Source organism: Myodes glareolus, chromosome 2, assembly GCF_982192425.1.
Source record: "Myodes glareolus chromosome 2, mMyoGla1.1, whole genome shotgun sequence".
NCBI lineage: Eukaryota > Metazoa > Chordata > Mammalia > Rodentia > Cricetidae > Myodes > Myodes glareolus.
The window spans coordinates 12,703,438-12,720,154 of record NC_142027.1 but is presented as its reverse complement, the minus strand read 5'-3'; the positions used below and the strand labels follow the sequence as shown (position 1 = coordinate 12,720,154).

General features: G+C 39.8%; 1 protein-coding gene across 7 annotated transcripts in view; it reads right to left on the bottom strand.

Annotated features, from left to right (window-relative positions):
- Grik1 (glutamate ionotropic receptor kainate type subunit 1) overlaps positions 1-16,717 on the bottom strand; it is a 391,370-nt gene that overhangs the window by 143,435 nt on the left and 231,218 nt on the right. For all 7 annotated transcript variants that reach the window (XM_087899389.1, XM_087899394.1, XM_087899401.1 and 4 more), the window contains exons 2-3: positions 8,173-8,340; positions 4,573-4,830 (exon numbers count right to left, since the gene is read on the bottom strand). In XM_087899389.1, coding sequence (XP_087755515.1) covers positions 4,573-4,830; positions 8,173-8,340 — 426 coding nt within the window. The remainder of the gene's footprint in view (positions 1-4,572; positions 4,831-8,172; positions 8,341-16,717) is intronic.

Sequence of the window (16,717 nt, the reverse complement as noted above, 5' to 3'; positions counted from 1 at the left end):
GATTGTTTCTGGTGCAGCTTATTCACTACAGAGAGCCCACTCTGCAGTGGACATTTTCGATTTCTATCACCATTACATCACTTTTGGCCATTCACAATTCTGCACTGGTGTCCATTTTCCATTCAAACTCAGTTTAAGGGGAGACAAAGCTTTACTGACTCGAATAAGAGCTTAGTGGTAGAATACTTGCCTGCTATGTACAGTACCCCTGTACTGCACACACATTCGTATGTACATACATACATCATGCATGCGTACACACACACACACACACACATACACACACACACACGCACACACACACACACTGAAGCCTAGGTTTCCCTGAGTTTTTTAGTGCTTATTCTGAAGGATCTTGTATCAAGTGAAAATCTGGTTAAATAAATCCATTATTCCTTTATATTCCTAATTTTTTCTTATCATTAGATTGTTAGTCATGACCTCTGATGGATAAGGAAAGATATCACCCACTTTTGTCCTACACTGAAGAAAATTGGTCAAGTGAACTAAGATGCTGCCTGGAAAAAATTCACAGAGAGAAAAAAATTCATGAGGCAAAGGTTAACAATGTTCTATTTGAAAAAAAAAAAAAAGAGTGAAAGACCAGGTGTAGAGCTTCACAGATGTGGATGAATCTCAGCTTTTACAAACGTTTGCTTTTTTTCTGTCTGTCTGTCTCTCCCCCTTCCCTCCCTTCTTCTACTTCCCTCCTTCTCCTTTATAGTTTATGTCAAGCAAACCAGAGGCCCAGGGCCAAGTCTAGTCAAGCATATATACGTTTATAAATAAAGTGTTATTAATACATACTATGTCCACTCATCTACATAGTGTAAATGAACGCCAGCAAAGTAGTTGTGTCCAAGCCATATGGCCAACAGACTGCTCCACACTATTTGCTCTTTATGTAAAAAGGTTGCCGACTCTGTGTTCTACATAACTGTCAGAGGCTGCATTTTGTTGAACTACGCCCCGAGAAAGCAGAAAGCGCTGACTAGACTTTATGCTGCATTTGGTGCTCAGCTTCCCAGCTTTCTGCTGTGTGTTAAAGGAAAGAAGCCAGGCTTCCACGGGAGTCTAATGAAGCAGAGAGTGGTCCTACGTACAGCAAGTTCTCAGGATGTCTCAATGGCCACAGAATGGGAGACTTGGGGCAGGTGACTGATGTGTGCACCCGGGAAGGAAGGAGGGAAGAGGTGAGACATGTCAAAACATCACTCTACTTAATAATGCTCTAGAGTCATTCTGTAATTTAACTTGTAGAGGACAGAATCCTGCTGGCAAGTTTTGAGTGAACTGCCTGCTGTCCTTAGAGACTTTCACGCTGCTCCTGTTGACTTGGATGGGAGGAATGGGGCATTTTGTCCCACGACATCTGTGCTGGCTTCAGGCTATTTAACAAACTCCTACTAAACAAATCCCAATAAAGTGTTCTTTAATAGGTACTTAATTCTGTTGTAGAGGTGGGTGCTGAGCACACCTAAGGCCTTTCTTTTCCTTCAGGTTTGCTGTTTCCTCCTTTTTATGGCTTGGTAATTACTATACCAGAGAACCCTGAGTTAAGCACTATTAAACCCCCCAAATGTCTGCTTTTATTGATCTCAGTTGATCCACTTACACTCTAGGTTCCGATTTAACAGTTCAATTGATTATTCATTTACATTTTTAATGTTGTAGGCAACATCATTTTAACATGAATCATCTCTCACTTATTGGGTAACACACAAAATCATTTGGGATTTTAATTTCAACAAGTATTTATTGAGCGTATGAGCTCAGATGAACAGAGCAAGAATTACAAAGGTTATTCTACTTTATGGTCAGCAATGGCAAAAATGGTGTGCTGATGCTTTTGCTGTGCAAAACGGCTGTTATTGATAAATGGCTTCTGTGGTGTTAGGGGTGGTTAGGACATTAGTTTTTGTAACTTCCCCTTTTTAATTATATTTTGTCTACATAGACCTTAAAATATAGAATGCCCATACCATTGTTTGACCTTATTCTTACACACAGGTGTTTCTATAATTTATTTTCTTTTTAGATGATTAGTTTCCCTGAGGATGTAGGAAGAATAAGGGATTATGCCAAGGAGAGCTCCTTAGAATGAGAGCTAGTTTGATTTTAATAGCTCATGGAACTACTTCACAAACGCAGGCAACATGGAAACACCTAGCTACATTTGTGTTTGCAGAATTACTTTCTACTTGAAGGTCCCTTAAATATGCTTTGTGGAGTTCATTGGTAATGTGCTTCCATCCTGCGCATTCAGGAGGTGAAAGTAGTACTATATCTGCCAGTGGGTTATCCTTCCCGATAGGGACTGTTTAGTGTATCGTATTTATGAGTTATATGTCTAATCACCTATTGCTTTCGCTTGTTTCTAAAATGAGATGAAGCATAGGAAAATACATAAATGGGTACTTTTGGCCATAATAGTTACCTTTATCTGACAGTATAAAATGGAGCCAGAGTTTAATGCTGGATAGAGGCGGCACGGTACTCATTTTCTAGGAAAGAGTATGAGCTAAGGCTTGCTGAGAAGGGAGTTAAAAATGAAAACGTGCCAAACACTTGGAAGTGCCTCTTTCTGCTAATCTTCAGTGCCAATTTCATTAGCCTTATTACAAACCCAGCAGATGGAGAAAAGAGCTATTCTAAATTCTTGACTAAAAGGTCAGATGGTCAATAGTAGTATTCTTTGTGCATGAAGGTATTGGACTCTTTTCCATGTGCCTGATCTATACTAGGAAGCATATTCTAAGCAAAGCCAGAAATTCAGTTGTTAGGACTGCTTTGCTTCATAGAGATGTAAGCACATCACCAATCAATAGTAGAACATGTAATGCTTCTATTTTCAAAGGCCTTCCCTTTCTTTGGCAGTCCTGGAAATTCTGAGAGAAAAGTGACATTTAACTGTAATCATGGACAATGAGTGCCTTCACCAGCTGAATGTTGAGGTCATCCTGGGTCCTGCCCTAAGTTACTATATTTTGCAAAAACAGGTTATTTTTATTATTTGTTTTCAGACTTCTTTGACCTTGGAGATATTCTGTAGAAATTTACTACCAGGTTCTCTGCTTTGGCCTCTTAGACCTCTGAAACTCTTTGCCTAAGCCTTTACAACTATGCTATAATTTACACATATTCATATAGAGATAGATGGACTGCATGGCATATAAAATATAATTTGATAATTAACATTACTAATCCAGATTGGAAATAAACAACAACAAAAACTTGTGCTTGCCTCTTCCATAAATATCAAGTAAAAGGCAAATTGCTGCTAATGAAATGTTGTGCCTTGTAAATTTCTTGTTACTCAATAAATTCTGACATTGGGGAAAGACACAAATGTATTTGTTGATGTTTTAACATCGCACACTCAGAAAGAGGATTTAGGAAGAACTTGGGGGTTGTTAAGGATTGGACTTTTCATCCTACCTTATATGAACAGAACGTAGACAGTGGAGGCAACTCAACACGGAACTAAATTTGGGACTTTAATATATAGACAAGGGTGATTCATTGGTTCACCTTAAACCAAAGGGAGGAGATGGTAAGATAATTAGGACTTGCAAGACACCTCAGATAGTAACTGGTCTGGTGTGCAAGCATGGAGACATGGGTTTGGATTTCTAGTTCTCAAGTTAAAAAATGACCATGGTTTTGGGCATTTGCAAACCCAACATCAGGGTAGAAACAAAGACAGGAGGAGTGCACTGGCTAAGCAGTCTAGCTGAATCAGTGAGCGCTAGGTTCAGTGAGAAAAGAGACCTTGTTCAAGAAAAAATGAGGCGAATAATCTAGGAAGACTGGTATCAACCTCTGGCTTCTTTGTGTATGCGCACACGCATATACACACACACTCACATTGCATTTACATGCTCACAAAGCAACCAGAGCTTCAAAAATTTGAAGTATGAACCGAAATCAAAATGGAAAGTACCAGCAAATCTAACTTCAAAGCGGCTAGGATCAGAGACAGTATCTCCCGATAATTAGATACCATCTTCTGTTCTTCATCGTAAAATAAGCAGGTCGAACAACCGTAGCCTATTGGTTCATTTTCAAAGGGTTTATTGAGTGTGCTGTGAGATGGCTACAGGAGGAGCTATAACTGCGGCACTGCCTATAGCCACAGACCAAGCTCCAAAACTTTGTGCTGGGCTCTTCCTTGGGATTCACAGTCCCTTTCCCGGGAAATAGTTCACTGCAGTGGCATAATGTCTGGTTTTGTTTGATTGTGGTAACTGTTTATAGATATATGCATAACTCTTTTTGTTAGACATGAATTAAGTCACTACAATTGCAATTACACTCTCAGTAGAGGTGCACTAATGAAATCCCACAGTTTGCACTGTAATGAGATCCCAATGTATATCTATAAGATGATGTATTTTTTAAAATCCAACATTTTAAATTCGCTAAATTTGTTAAATTCGCTCTACATGGCATTCTAAAATTCCTTTAGAATTCTCAGTTAGCTTATGGGAGAGAGTATTTCTGTACACACCACTGACAAATCTCATGCCTGTGAGAAGAAACATGGCCAAGAAGGGTTTGTGAGTCCCATACCTGTGCTGTCTTCATACACCACAGTCACTGTTTTCCAGTTGTAATAGAGGACCAGGTCCAGGACTGCCCTGCTGATAGCTGCATAATCTGGGTAGAGGTTAATATAAAACAAGTCTCTGTTGTCCACAGAAGGGTGTTTCCAGCGAGTCTGAATGTGTGGAACTTCCAGAGCATTGCAAATGGACTGCACAGCACTCACAGACGAGCTGTGGGAAGGGCCAAAGAGGGCGGCCACACCAAGAGCCAGCTGGTCGCAAGCTAATCATATCCAAAGACAAGAAAGGGGATGGGGCAGGAGGGCAGGGAAGGGAGGGAGAGAGAAAGAGAGTTCTATGAATTCACGTTTTCATTAAGTGATTTCTCTAATCAACTCCAAGAGACCTCCTATAATTCCCATCTGTGTTTTGATATCTGCTCTTTCCAGCTTCCAATATACTTTAGATAATAAGATTCTGATAAATGCAGATGTAGAGCCAATCAGAAACCAATCACAGGGCCCACTCCCTGAAAATAAAATTTAGTTACTGGTCTCAGTTCATTACCTTCAATCAGATGAAGGCTAAATTTTTTGCTTGATCCCTTGAGTACTCTGTGAGCTAACTAGCAAACCATTTGTCAAGAGAGTATCATATGAATTGAGTTCTGTCATATGGCAGGGTGACAATGGGGAGATTAGTATGGTCAGAGAATCCAGAAGCCCCCATGGGTGACCATAAAATGCTTTGACTCCAATCCTTCTGAAACATTTCAGAAAATTGAAATATTGCTAAAGAGTCCATATAAGCAGGGCTGATAGCTAATTAACTTCAAAATAACGGAATGGCATGGCATAAAGAGATCTTTGGAAGACACTTGAGTCTACTCGTTCATTTCATGCACAACAGACTTAATCGTGGCTGCTGGATAGGAACAGAGTTGAATCAGAGCTTGAGGGACCCCAGGTCAAGGTCAGGTGTCCTTCTCTCAATTATGAGCCAAACAAAATTAACTCACATGCTTAAAATTTTCTTTCTAACATGTCTTAGCTATAAGAAAAAAGACATCCAATGTAAGAAATTAGAATATTTATAATACAGTGAGGACCGAAGGCTCTGCATTAGTCTGTCAACGTGAGATAATGCTTACAGATGCTTCAGGATTGCTGAAGATGGGGATTGCTGGTCAAGCATCATGTGGTACACTGACACCTTTATTGAATGAAAGAGAACAATGGTCTCCCTAAGGTCGTACAAACTCTTCAAGAGTGTATTGTTGCTGTCGGGAAAACAGACTGTTGAGTGTGAATGGTGTCATTTATTGAAGTCATTCTTCTGCATTTAAGTATTTTAAACTCCTTTCAATTTTTGACTATAAGTAATATTTCAGTATTGATATTTTTTCTCTCTGCATTTTATGGTCACCCAAGGTGCTTCTGGATTCTCTTTGCATCTTAAATTACTTTTTTGATTCTAGATTCTAGGCAGTGGAATTTACTCTCTACTAGTAAACGGTCTTGACATTTTTTAATTATTTGATACATATTAACCAAATTATCTTCCAGAAAGATTAGTTTGTCCCCTTACACCATGAAGAATAGTGTCCAGTAATCATATGTAAGTGGGTGTTAAATATAGGTTTAAATGCATCTTTTATATTTAAATTGTAATTTTGTGAAATGAACTTTAGAATTCATTGGATGAATTGCCAAGTGATAATAGTTGAATACCTAAATTAAATAAATAGATTCATATAAAGGAATTTGTGTTAGGGATTTTGTAATTATGTCGTTTTACAAGATTAAGTAGCAAACACCACATGTTCCTGCAAGTTTCTAGGAGATGGTTTAGGGAGAACAACGGGGACCACTTTGACATCTATGCTGCAGCCGTCTGAGGGGCAGCCGATGTTGACACTTCAGGGAAGCTTCTGACACCGTGTCCCTGAGTGCTGGCTTCCTGCACTAGCTATGAGGATGCACGGCCTTCGGCAATGCACTGAAGGTGTGAGCTGTCACTGTCCTCCAGGCTCACTTGAGGGTATGTGTTCATTAGCCAGATGAAGTGTGAGCACGAGAGCATGCAGATTATCTTAGCCAGCGTGAGCGACGGATTGAGATCCCTGTGAAGATGTCCTTTCTCTAGGATGCTAATATTTCTTGACAGAAAATCAATTCTTTACAGTTATGTTTGTTGGAGTGTTTAATTTACAAGTATGGTTGGATCTTCAGATCATAGTAAAGTTCAATTTTTAATATTTTTTTTTGTGGCTCGAAGTTAAGTGATAAGCTGTTAAATGTCACTGTCTTAAAAGTATTGTTCAAAAGTATATGAGAGAGACAGAGATAGAGAGAGAACATGCAGAAAAAAGAGAGACAGAGATATAGAGTGAGAGAGTCAATAGGCAGCTTTGTCCTATAAGGAATCTTTTTTTTTTTTTTTTTTGAGGCAGAGTTTTGCTATGTGGCCCTCAAAACTGTGTGAGTCTGGCCCAAATTCATCTTGGTCTTTTTAAAAGAGTGCTGGGATTATAGGCATACACCACAATGTGCAGTCTTCTAAAAGCAGAGTTATTGCACTAAGATTATGGCATATGTAGATACATTATTATTGTATTAACCTTCATCTACTCGATGAAGAAAGACTTACGTTGTGTTCGTAAGTAGCACTGCAATGCCATAAGGCATGTGTTCCAGGCAAATACGTTCTCTGAGGTATCTAGGTCATTTCTGTTAACCTTTACCTATCAGTCACTTGGGAACCTCCAAAAACAGGAATTGATGACACGTGTTATGGATGTGTCTGCAAAAAGGCAAAGTGTGTTCTGGAAGGAAAAGGGTTCTTTAAAGGCTCAAGATGAGCAGCAACCTTTGTTTCCACAAAATCTTTAACCTTATGAATCAGCAGTGCCATAGCCAGAGGCCATGCTTCATGTACATGGGATCATCAGACAACAGCTCTGGGGGTGCTCAGGGGATATCTAAACCAGCTCCTACATTTCCTAAGACTCAGCCCACATGACAAAGCTTGCAGCCTGTTTATAAATTACTTTTTAGGTATTTGTCTTCTGTTCAGAAGAAAAAAATGAAAATCAAATTGTGATTTGTTCTCACAGATTTAATCTTCATATTTTTATGATTTTGCCAAAAAGTGCAAAAATAACAACAACAACAAAATGAATAGATGTTAGATAAAGGCCGCTGTTTGAAGCAGCCTCTTCTGATCCCAGGCTTGACGTATATATGTCCTGGGCACTTTTACATGCTTGGTGGATGTGACCTTCCACAAAGTTTTATTTGACTGCATTGTGCAATTTCATGGTGGTATCTCAGCTTCGGGAAGGAAAAACAGATCAAGCTTGACATTTTCCATTCACAGCTGAACCAGTTAATCATAGAGTGGAGGGCACTGAAGGAGAAGCTAATCAGAAAGGCCCAGAAAACACGGCTAGGCAGCGTCTGTTAGGTGAGTCCGGATTGCATTGATCAGTGACATCGAGGACCAGGAATTCCTACAACCCATTTGCACTAAGAAGCCTACTTCAAAAAAGGGCAAGCAGTGAAAAGGTGACCTGTGTAGCAGACTTATCACCCGAAGAAGCTTCGTAAAGAGGAAAAATAGTTACCTCTCCGGGAGGCTTCAAAACTATCAAAAAGATTAATTCTCTGGATGTCATAGGTTAATGTGGTGTTAGGCATCAAGGTTCGGTTTCGGTTAATACTGGTGACTGCAAACTTGAAAGCTAATTCTTCAACATTAACAGGTTCGTTTTCCACAGTTTCAAAAATCCCTCCTGCAGAAGCAAAAGAAGATGCATGAGAATCATTAGACATGTGAAATATCACTGTTTTAAAAGAAGATTGTAAAGTATAAACAAAAGACCCAAAATAATAAGCGCCAGAATGACCAGGGTAGAGACAGAATCTAGGCTGAATGTTATCAGAATGTGTCACTTACAAACAAATAGTTCTAACTTCATACATACATGCTTAGGGTTTTAAATCCGATACTGAATGTATAATACTTCTTAGATGGTGGCTGTATTCCAACTATTGATACCACGGAATCATAGCTAATAATGTAGTAGAAAGCAATTTTCTCTGATTTTCACAAGAGTTATACTGTGTTTGACCTGAACATAATTTAAACTCTATTCTGGTAGGGAATCCTGCCTTGGGATTAAGACTTTTCTACTAAAATCAGAGTTTCTAGGAGCTGGAGAGATGGCTCTGCAGTTACAAATCATGTATATGGCTCCTATAGAGGACCCACGCTCAGTTGCAGCACCCATTCTAGACTGCTCACACCTTTCTGTGAGTCAGATTCCAGAATATCTGACACACTGCCAGGCACCTGCACTCATGTGCTCACCCACCCCTGTAGCATGATTAATAAGAACCCAAAGACAGAATTGGGGTTCAACCTGAAGATCAGAAAAGTAAAACAACCAGTCGCTGGCTTTTACCTCTACCTTAGACCAAAATGGCAATCCTGCCTCTGGGAATCTCAGAATGAGACTGTGTGTCTCTTCCTGTCTCTATAGTGCTGGGATTAAAGGCATGAACCACTACAGTCTGGTTTCTATAACAAACTACTTTGGCTACTGGAATTAAAGGTGTGTGTCATCACTTCCTGATCTATAAGGTTGATCAATGCAGTTATTTTACTCTCTGAACTTCAAGCAAGCTTTATTTATTAAAATACAAATTAAATCACTACACACCCCTACATGCTCATGTGCACACCCACCCCCAGACAGTCATGTTCACTGATGTGTGCATCCCACCCATACACACTCATTTTCACATACCTCAACACACTCATGTGTACACTCCCACCTACCCACACTCATATGCACAGCCCCGTTCACACACACTCATGTGTACACCCCCATTTACGCACACTCATGTTCATACCCCCATTCATATACACTCATGTTCACACGCCCATTCACACATACTCATGTTCGCAACTCTATTCACAAACACTCATGTGCACACCCCCATTCACACACACACTCATGTGCACAACCCCATTCACACACTCATGTGCACACCCCCATTTATACACACTCATGTGCACACCCCCATGCACACACACTCATGTGCATACCCCCACCCACATGCATTTATGTGCATATCTCCACCTACACACATACAAATGATTAAAGATAAAAGAAATTTATTTTAAAGCAGATGTTCTAGATCCTAGCTCTAGTGGTAATGGGCAGGGGTGGACTGGGGCAAAATAGAGTTAATCCTTCTTTGACAGTTTTCAGAATGAAAACATCTTTTCTAGGTTTTATGGCTCAGATGTCTTGGGTCATAGTGTATGCATCCTAATATATCACAAAGCTTATGGAAAGATTCAAAGAAGGGCTATTTCTCTGTTTGAAAAAAATATTTGAATAGACCCTGAAGCAAACTTGTGTTCTAACTCTGGAAACAAGTTCTGTCACGCCCTAGGTCTGCCATCCTAAACACGTGTCTCTGTCTCACTACACACAATATCATGGAGACTCCAACTCTCACTTTACTTGAAATACTGGTATTGAATGGAATATAGATATGGTTAACTTATAGTTCTTAATTTTCTTGAAATGCACTCCAGAGATTAATTCAGTAAACACAGAACATTTCCTTGAAGTGGCATAAACTGACCTCTATTTAGCTAAGTCCTTTACTTACCCAATTCTTTGCTTCCTCTGAAAATAGGCCATAACTCTCTGCCCATGGTGTGCTGGATGCTTGTAGGCTGTAATTGATCTACTCTCATTGATCTTTATTAAAGCTCAGAATTAGGTATTTCTAAACTTTGTTGGCTCAGGTAAGCACACGCCACACACACACACACACACACACACACAGAGAGAGAGAGAGAGAGAGAGAGAGAGAATGAAAAGCACAAGTAGTCACCATGTGCATGATTTTTATTTGTTCTTTCTCAGAAGAGGAAATCCAGTGTACAGATTTTAACTAAATGTAATTATACTGGCCTTATTTTGAAGGATTAGATTTTTTAAAAGCACGTGTATAGCTTTCTGTTGAATTGACTTTATTTCTTAATTAACTATAGTGTCTAGCTATGAGAGCTAAGACCTATAGTAACCTAATTTGGCTTCTTTTAACTATGTTTCTGGCATTTATAGATCAATAGCTTGAACCATTCCTATGTAGATTACTACTATGGTTCTCTATGAAACCATACTTAAGAATAAATGATGATGTCATGCTAACTTTCATCTAAGGACCCAGGGGAGAGAAAGTTGTTCCAAGAGTAGTATCAGAAAATGCTGTGTTTTCCTGCTGACAGTCACAAGTGGGGAATTAGAAATGAACCTTTTATTTTTCTCTGGGAGCTGTAGCAGACAGTGGACTGACAGGTGAGGAGGTCAGGCAAGAAGCACTGAGTGGTCACAGGCAAATTGATGTAAGATAAGCTCATTGCTGTGGTCAAGGTGACCCACATTGAAGGTTTTTGCTATTAAAATTCCCATGGTAGTTACTGGCAATTGTTTGTTTAGTAGTTTAGTCTCCCAGCCCCAGCAAGGATCCTGGACAGAATCCATGTCACTTAGAACCTGACCCATCAAGACCAAGACATCTTAAGATGCTCAGGCTGCAGCTACTTAGGGAGAAAGTCAAGCTCAGCCTGTGAGGAGAGCAGCAGCTCACCGTGCAGGGCAGGCTGCGGGAGGGGATGTACTTCCGGATAAAGAATAGAAGTTGTGTAATATGAACACTGACTTTACCTAATTCTATGAGATTTTTAAGTTGCGGGAAGAAAATCATCTTAGAGTAGCTCTTCCATGTAGTTTTCATCAAAACTTTATAACTTGCAAGCCAAGAAGGAGATATTTTTCCTGTCTTAGTCAATGAAAAGGAAAGAGATAGCACACATTGGTCCCAAATAATTCAGTCACAAGACTCATCTGTGACAAACTTGGAGGTCTGACTGTCAGCACATGAGTGTATGTGCTCATGTTTTCACATCACCAAGCTATTTCTGCTTTATCACCTCTAAATGGGGATGATAATTCTCCATTAGTCCCTGCTCTATAAAGCAAATTGGTAAATTCAGACCAATACTTTGAAAACATAATTATTCCCTAGAAAAGGATTGATATTATTGAACATTGCTGATGGCAATACAAACCAGTTGTTACCAATTTTGAAACTTGGTGCTCAGTTCAAAATTATTCCTCTGGTCTATAGTTGGCTTTTGCACAAACTGAATCTGCTTGGGTTTTAAAAAGGTATTTGTTTATTTTTATGTATTTAGTGTTGCTGTGGGACAATGGTCTTCTACCCTGTAAAGATTTGTCACTTGTACTGCTTTAATAAAATGTTGATTGTCCAGTAGCCAGGCAGGAAGTATAAATGAGAACAGGATAATTCTGGGAAGAGGAAAGGCTCAGCCTGCAGTAGTCACCCAGACACAGAGGAAGCAAGACGAGAATGTCTCGCTGATAAAAGGTACCAAGCCATGTGACTAACCCAGACAAGAATTATGGTTTAATATAGGATGTAAGAGTTAATAAGAAGCCTGAGCTACTAGGCCAACCATTTTATAATTAATAAAGATCTCTATGTATTTCTTTGGGACTAAATGGCTGCAGGACTGGGTGGAGCAGAAACCTCTGTCAACAAAATGGTGCCTACAGGGACAACTACATCCACATGAAACCTAAGAGAGTTTGGGAAGTAATACTAGACACAAAAGAGCAGAGTTAAACATGGCTTCTTGGTAGCAGCACTTTCTTGGGTGGGCTCTGTTTGCTAGAGGCAGTGCATCTCATTTAAGAGAGTCTTTCTGACTCAGCTTTAGTTGCAAAAATCTTGCAGTTCTTTTAAGAGGCCCCACCACCAAACACTTAAATGATGCTTATGACATATGTAGACCTGGGAGAGTAAAGAAAGAGAAGAAAGAGGATAAAGTCCTTAAAATAAAGGGAGAGCGAGAGAGAGAGAGAGAGACAGAGAGAGACAGAGAGAGAGAGAGAAGTTGGGTGTGGGGACACAAACACCTTTAACCCCAGCACTTGGTGGGAGCAGAGGTAGGCAAATCTCTGTGAGTCCAAGGACAGCCTGATCTACAGAGTGTGTTTCAGGACAGTCAGAAATATACAAAGAATCCCTGTCTCAATAAAAACAAAAATTAAAAATAAAAGAAATTGAGTTTAAAATAATGCCATGTAAAGATGAAAAATACACAGATAATCTGTGTTATTGTGTTGTCTTTGAATTGTTTAATGGCTGAGGAAGGAGCAACAGCTGCTAAAAGAGATTCGATTATAAATTTTGCTGGATTAATCCAATATATGTGTTTTGAAAATGACTTGACTTCAAAATTTAAGTCAAAAGATATGTTACTTTGGATAAGAAGTTTTGCTTTTGTTTCCACAGGAAATGAGAGGCTGTGGATTCATTCTGGGCTATGAAAAATCAGGTTTGATCAATGAAGATCCCTTGAGAAATATCCAATAGGATCAGATGACCCAGATGTCTGAGTTCTACATCCAGAACATTCTTAAGAGTGCTGGCTGAGGTGATCAAGCTTCACAGAATATTCTAGTCAGGACTTGACCATACTTCAAAATTTATTTAGGTTTCCATAAGATCTCAGTACACCCAATCAGCAGGAAGTAGCCTGGAAAACTACACCCACATTCCCAAAAATGCATTATGTATGTTCTTCTTTGTTTAAGATGTTGGTTACAAGTTGTTATGGATAATGGTCAAGAAGAAAACTAAAAAGAAGATTAAATTCAGAGTTCTTGTTTTGAAAAAAGGGGGTGGGGTGGGGGAAGTGCTGTGTGACAATGGTCTCCTATCCTGTAAAGATCTGTCAATTGTATTGCTTTAATAAAACACTGATTGGCCAGTAACCAGGCAGGAAGTATAGGTGGGATGGTGAGAACAGGAGAATTCTGGGAAGAGGAAAGACTCAGTCTGCATTTGTCACACAGACACAGAGGAAGCAAGAATGCCTCGCTGATAAAAGGTACCCAGCCATGTGGTTAACACAGACAAGAATTACGGTTTAATGTAGAATGTAAGAGTTAACAAGACGCCTGAGCTACTAGGCCAACCAGTTTATAATTAATGTAGATCTCTATGTTTCTTTGGGATTGAACAATTGTGGGACCAGGAAGGACAGAAACCTCTGTCAACATAGTGTGTAGGTGAATGCCATTTTATCATTTTAAGGGAAATTGCTGTGTTTCATTTACCTGATCATGGCATCCCAAGTTCAGCACCCTGCCATAGTCTCCTTTTTCTCCAAGAAAGGGCATCTGATAAATATCCCAAATCTACAGTAATATGATGTGTATGGACTGCTAGGGGAGTACCAAAAACACAGTATCTGCTGAAACAGAAATTGTTAACAGAAGCAAGACTCGTCCTCAGAAGGTGGATATAGGCACTTATGGTTAGTCTCCTCTCCAGAGTTCCAGATTTGTGATGTGGAGTTGTTAATTAATACATGCCTAGGGACACCTGCGCAACTCATTTTCACCTCTCTCTCCTCATCCCTCCCACCCCTTTCTCTTTTCTTCCTCCCCTTCCTTTTTGCTTGCTTCCTTTGCCTTCCCTCATTCATCATAGTACTTTTTTCTCCTTCTTAGCACTGGCTGTCCTGGAACAGGCTCTTATAGACCAGGGTGGCCTTGACCTCACAAAAATCCACCTGTCTCTGCCTCTGGAGTGCTGGAATTAAAGGTGTGCACCACTACCACCACCTATTGAGCTTTTAAGAATCATACTCTAGCCAGGTGGTAGGGGCCTATGCCTTTAGTCCCAGCACTAGGGAAGCAGAGTCAAGTGGATGTCTGTGAGTATGAGACCAGCCTGGTCTACAGAGTGAGTTTCAGGACAGGCTCCAAAGCTATACAGAGAAACCCTGTTTAGGAAAAAATATAAAACTGACAAAAAAAAATCAGGTTCTAGCATTCTGTACAAGATGTTTGTCCTATTTGCAAGGATAAGGGAACAACCATATTTCAAATAAATACCAAAGTAGGTAAGAGTTTTGAAAATATTGTGTGTATTTAGACTTGATTTTCGAAGGCCTGTGGGTTTCTTATGTTGATTTTTCTCCCACTGTGCTTTGGAAGAATAGAAGTTGGCACAAATAGGGCTTACATTTACTTATACTGGTATACTATATAAATATTGTATCATATACTCTATGCTCCTGTATTTGAGCATAGCTACCAAACACAGTCACTAAATAAAGACTATAAAACAAAGAATATATCCACGATTTTGAGTAAATTTGAACTAAAATCCTTCTTGTGTGTGTATGTCGCTATTACAGCCAGCAGTGTTTCCAGGCCCAATCCACATGCTGAATCCCTAACCTCAGCACCCTATACCTGAGAACTAACTGTATTTTACAGTGTGATTAGGTTAGGATGAAATAACAAGGGTGTTCCCTGACCTAGTCTGTTGTTGCTAGAAAAAAGAATCTAGAGGGACTGGAAAGATGGCTCAGAGCAGAGAGCATTTCTTGCTTTCTGAGGATCTGGGAGTTTGAGTCCCAGTACCTGGACTGCAGCTAACGAGCATTTGTAACTCCAGTTCTAGAGGAAATGATACTTTGTTCTGACCTCTGCAAGCAGCGCATGCATATGGATATATGAATACACCTGCTGGCAAAATACCCATACACATCAAATAAAATTAAGTAAATCTTCGAAAAGGAAAAAGACATTGGGATTCCATGACACACAGTATATACCTTCATAAAATCATGCAGAGGATAATCTACACAAGGACAAAGAAAAGGAAAATGGCAACCTGCGGTCCATGAAGAAGATGAGCCCACCTTCCTTGGTCCTATACCCCCAGCCTCTGTGACAGTGAAAACCTATCCATCTAGTTCTGCCTTTTAAACCACCTAGTCTGTTTGGTTGTTTGATTAAGTGGTGGTTTTTGTTTGTCTTGTCCACCACTAGGAAGCTAGTGTGTTCATCCTGTCCTTTTACCTCAAGGAATTTAAAATAGAAAATTTTAACAGTTTAGTGTCAGTCACTTTTATCTGAATAGCTCTCTCTTCTTGGGACTGTAGTGTAAGACAAACAAAAGAAAAGTCAGTGTAATTCTCTTTAAGAGGTAGAATTCTCCAATCACAGTGCATTTCTGTTCCTGCTGCTGCACCTTCCCACGGCAGTCACTCACGGGAACCACACATAACCATATCTGCACGTAGAGGAGGTTGCCTCCCAGAAGTAATGGTGGGTGCGGGATGAGAAGAGGTCAACACGGAGCTTTTGATTTGCACCAAGCAATTCCATGTGGACTTTAAGAGACTTGTCTACCATGATAAATCCTTCTACGATTGGATTAACAACATGAAGACTGCAAGCAAAGGGTGGCACTCCGAGAAGGCTGAGAATAAATGTCCTATTCCAGGAGTCTTCTGAACATACAGCCCTGCCATGGTGCATATGTCAGCTTTCTTTCACTATAATAAAATGCCTGAGGTAATTTATTTATAAAAAGAAAAGGTGTATTTTGGCTCAGCGTTTGGGAGATTCTTGCCCATGATGTATTGGCTCCATAGCTCTGGGTTTATGATGAAGCAATAGATCATGGTAAGAGTGCTTGGAAGACAAACTGCTTGCTTTGTGACCAGAAAGCAAAGAGGGGAAGAGTAATGACCCCTTTGAGGAAGTTATTTCGATGACCTAAGGACTTCCCATAAGGTTGCACATCTCAAAGGTCTCCAGCACCCTGAACAGTGCCACTCTGGAAACCATACCTTTAACGAATCCATCTTTTAAGGCACATACAACAGTAGAAATCTAACAAACAGTTTTAAACATTTTCCTGATTCACATGTCATTCTTTTAGAATTGTAATGGAAGATGGCTGAACAAGCATTGTGAAAATTCTCAGCTTTGCTCCAGAGCCAACTATTTCTTTATTTTCTTTCTTTCTTCCAAGGGTATTCAATAGCTATCTCTGGTACCTGCCTTCTAGTCACAGTTTCTATAGAGCAGGAAACACATGATGGAGATATTAAGAACATGGCTGGAGGCATAAAGCCATGGACCTTAAAGAATATAAGAATATAATTGCCCATCATTTCCATCCTGGCTCCTTCTACGAGGGTTTAACTGGATGATGAATGAGAAGCGTAACAATTACACACTTTCTCCTTCC